Source organism: Condylura cristata, unplaced genomic scaffold, assembly GCF_000260355.1.
Source record: "Condylura cristata isolate star-nosed mole 26May11 unplaced genomic scaffold, ConCri1.0 scaffold00022, whole genome shotgun sequence".
Taxonomy (NCBI): Eukaryota; Metazoa; Chordata; class Mammalia; order Eulipotyphla; family Talpidae; genus Condylura; species Condylura cristata.
This window is the reverse complement of record NW_004567123.1, coordinates 27,578,700-27,582,214: the sequence shown is the minus strand read 5'-3', so window position 1 is coordinate 27,582,214 and position 3,515 is coordinate 27,578,700. Positions and strand designations below refer to the sequence as shown.

Genomic DNA, 3,515 nt, shown 5'->3' with positions numbered 1-3,515 from the left:
TGGGTGGGTGGATGGATGGATGGGTGGGTGGGTGGATGGATGGATGGGTGGATGGATGGGTGGATGGGTAGGTGGATGGATAGGAAGGGAAGATATGTTATTTGGGGAATGAATGAGATAGATGAGCTAACAGGTGGATAAACAGATAGCTGTATGGTTAGACAGATGTTCAGAAGGTGGGTGGGAGGATGGGATGTTAGGGTGGATGGACAGGTGTGTGGCTGGAATGCGTGGATTTCACAGTTGAGCTAAGAGGGGTGGGTGAATGGGAAGATGAGATGGGCTAGCTGTCCTCAAAAAGACACGTGGAGGAAAGATGATAGGGACGGCAGGCAAGAAAAACAAACATAGTTGGGAGGGAATACAGGAAGGTGGGTGACAAGTGGGTGTGGTATTTCCTCCCTCGATTCACTTTTCCCCCAGATAACTGCAGAACTGCACCATGTCACTCACTCCCAATGGTCATCTTCAGCCATGTCACCTCCAGATCCTAATGGGAAATTACCCCTTGGGTATCTCCCCCATTTGTTCCCCAAACACCTCAAATTCAGCCCATCCAACATGGAACTCAGACCTCTCTTCCTCTGGTGCTTTTCCAGCAGGAGAGAGGTTGTCATCTTCTGCACATTCCCAACTCAGTAACCTGCCCCCCTCCCCCCCCCGCCCCCCGTGATGCTGAACCTCTTCCTCCTACGCCCCCTGGATCCAATTCCCTGCAGAAGCTTCCACTCCATCCCACCCATCTTCCACCCTGGCTATCATTAGCCACCTCTAGGCACTTGCTTCACTGCTCAGTTCAGACCCTGCAGGGGCAGCACATCATTAAGCTCAGCCACCAGGACCTTCAGGGTAACCGCAGCACAGCTCCATGGCACCCCTCAATGTTGCAGCAACCTCCGACGCCCCTGCCTTCTCTCACATGGTCCCATCCTCAGCCTGGAGCACCCTCCTCTTCCCTTTCTCTGTCCCGACAGAGAACATAAAGGCAACCTGTCCTAGGTCTTTTTTTCCAACCTCAGCAATCTTGTTTGCTTTATGCACCTGTATCCTTGGGTCCACACTTAAAACCCCCTCCCAAGGCTGCTTTGGGCTTAATGTCACGTCTGTGTGTAGGGGGTGGACACTCCAAGCCAGCGCACTGACTCCTGAACCGGAGTACTGACTCCACCATTTTCTAGCTGTGGATGACTTTGGAGTCGACTTCTCTGTGCCTCACTCTCCTCACCTACAAAATGGTAAGAACGGCAGTTACTAAACACCCCCACCTTGCGAGGTTTCTGGGCATTGTCAGAAATAAGTTAACATGTGTAGTGTAATGCTTAATAATGGAAATTGCTTCTGACAGGTGCTTGACAAATACTATCATTTGCTGAACTCTATCCCATCAACCACACTCCCCTTCAGTATAGCAGAAGACGACGAACCACCAGACATTCCCCAACTTCCTCCCCTTTACCATATTATTTTCCTCACACCCATCTGTACTCCTTCCCTTTTGTGTGAGGGGACCCCCTCCTGCTCAAGGTCAGCCCTTTCACCTTGACCTGGCACCTCCCAGGTCTTCCTCCCATCTGAGGTCTCAGATCTAACTTAAAATGTGCTAAGCAAAATGAAACCTGGCAATGCCCGTGTGGTTCATGGACCAAATACCTACAATGCACTGAGTTACATGCCCCCAACCAGTGGGGCATGAGAAGCAGTAACAGCAAACTTGGAGGCTGCTAAGGGTGCAGCAGCTGCAGGAGTGAGTAGCTCCTGGGTGCCAGGCACTGTACTGACACCAGCACGCTGCAGGGGCACGCTGGCCCCTGGCCGCAAGGAGCCTCAGCCCTTTGCAAAAGCTTCCGAGAATAAAACAACCCTGTTCTCCAAATCCAAGAAAGGAAGACAAGTCCTTCTTTAGTTATAACCCTGAGATGGAACAAATAACCATGAGATTAGCCTGAGGCCCACCCTCGCTGGCATTTGGTCTACGACAGCCTTGCAATTTCCAGCTTAGAAAGTCAAGCAGCCAGTGCAACCCTGCTCCAACAGGGAGCCAGCCAGTCCCAGAACCTTCTGCTTCTGGACATGCCCTGACCCCAGGACTCCAGGACCCTCCAAAGATCTGTTCTTGCTGTACTGGAAGAGGCCACTTCTGCGAAGAAGAATGATGAGTTCAGCCTCTTGTTTCAGATATTGAAGAATAACCTCTTTGGCAGATATAACCTGGGTGAGGAATCCCAGGCAAGGGGAAGCAAGCAGAGCCTTTCCAGAGTCATCCTGAAATGGCAGCTGGGAAGTTCCATGGTGTTGTACACTCGGGGCAAGAACAGGGCTCACAGCGTGCACGGCTACCGGGAACACCCCCTGCAGACTGGACCTCCTCCAAGAGTTGTGCTGGTGGCCTCTGGAACCCCCAGACGCCCCAGAGACAAGCGAGGTGAGGCTCAGGGTGGTGGGGAATTAGCCCAAAGCCGCCCAGGCAGCTCCGAACTGGCTGTGACTGCAGGTACCAAAGCAATAGCTGTTCTGTAAAAGCCGCCGCCCCTCCCCTCGGCACAGAGACACAGATCAAAGGCCAAGGATGCACAGCCCCCAGCCCAGTCAGTTGCAGACTCCGCAGGACGCGCCTGGCAGAGATCTGAAGAGGAGCAATCAAAGGCAATATGCTGCTCCCGCCGCCCCCGCCGGGCCCATGAACGCGCCACACAGATGAAACAAGCTCAGCCTGCATCCCGCGCTGCCGAGAGTGCGGTTTCATGCGGAAGCCTCACCCAGAGATTGGCATCAGGACGGCTGGGGGCGGGGGCACAGGCCGCACAGATGGACCGGCCCGGGACGGAGCCCCCTGTCCAGCCCTGACCGATCCTCCCCCGGCCACCTCCCCTCACAGGAGGACAATGGCCGTGTGGCTCCAGGATGAAGCCAGGCCGTCTAGGTGCGAACAGGGAGCTGGCTTTTCAGACGAGGCAACTTTTTCACGAAGTTGCTGTCTCAGCTTCCTCGTGTGGAAAATGGGTATGACTGTCGCTGGTATGCAAATAAGGTCACACAGAAAATGCTTAGGCCACTACCTGGGACAAGCTCCCGCTCATCATGCTGTCTCCACAGAAGGCCTGCCGGGAGGCTGTAACTACCCTTCTTGTGCAGGTGAAAGAACTGAGTCAGCTGCACGTGGATTCCCAAGGGCATGGCCTGATGGCATCGGCCGGTGCTTCTGTTCACGCTATGTGAGCTGGAGTAGAATTTGTACATGAAAATCTTCGTCAGAGTCCAGCCAGGACTGGGTGTCCCCAAGATGATGACCGTCTTGCTTTGTTCCTGAAATGTGAAAGATGAATTTCTCTCCCCAAAACAAACATGCTGCTCCTTTTTGGTGCTCTTGCTTTGGGGTAGAATGCACATTCTCACCATGCCCGCTGAGAAACCCAGTGGTAGGGCTGAGGCCCAGCGAGGTTGGAAGATCTCCCAGAGCCACACAGCCAGAACAGGCTGAGCCAGGGCTGGAGCCCCCGAGACGCTCAGGTCTGCCG

The 3,515-nt window shown here is 54.1% G+C and overlaps 1 protein-coding gene across 1 annotated transcript in view; it reads right to left on the bottom strand.

Moving 5' to 3' along the window:
- Positions 1 to 3,083, bottom strand: part of TOX2 (TOX high mobility group box family member 2) — a 62,198-nt gene extending 59,115 nt beyond the window's left edge. Inside the window, exon 1 of the mRNA XM_012728463.1 lies at positions 3,057 to 3,083. Within this exon, the coding sequence (XP_012583917.1) occupies positions 3,057 to 3,080 (24 nt within the window). The 5' untranslated portion in view covers positions 3,081 to 3,083. The remainder of the gene's footprint in view (positions 1 to 3,056) is intronic.
- Positions 3,084 to 3,515: the final 432 nt, after the last annotated feature.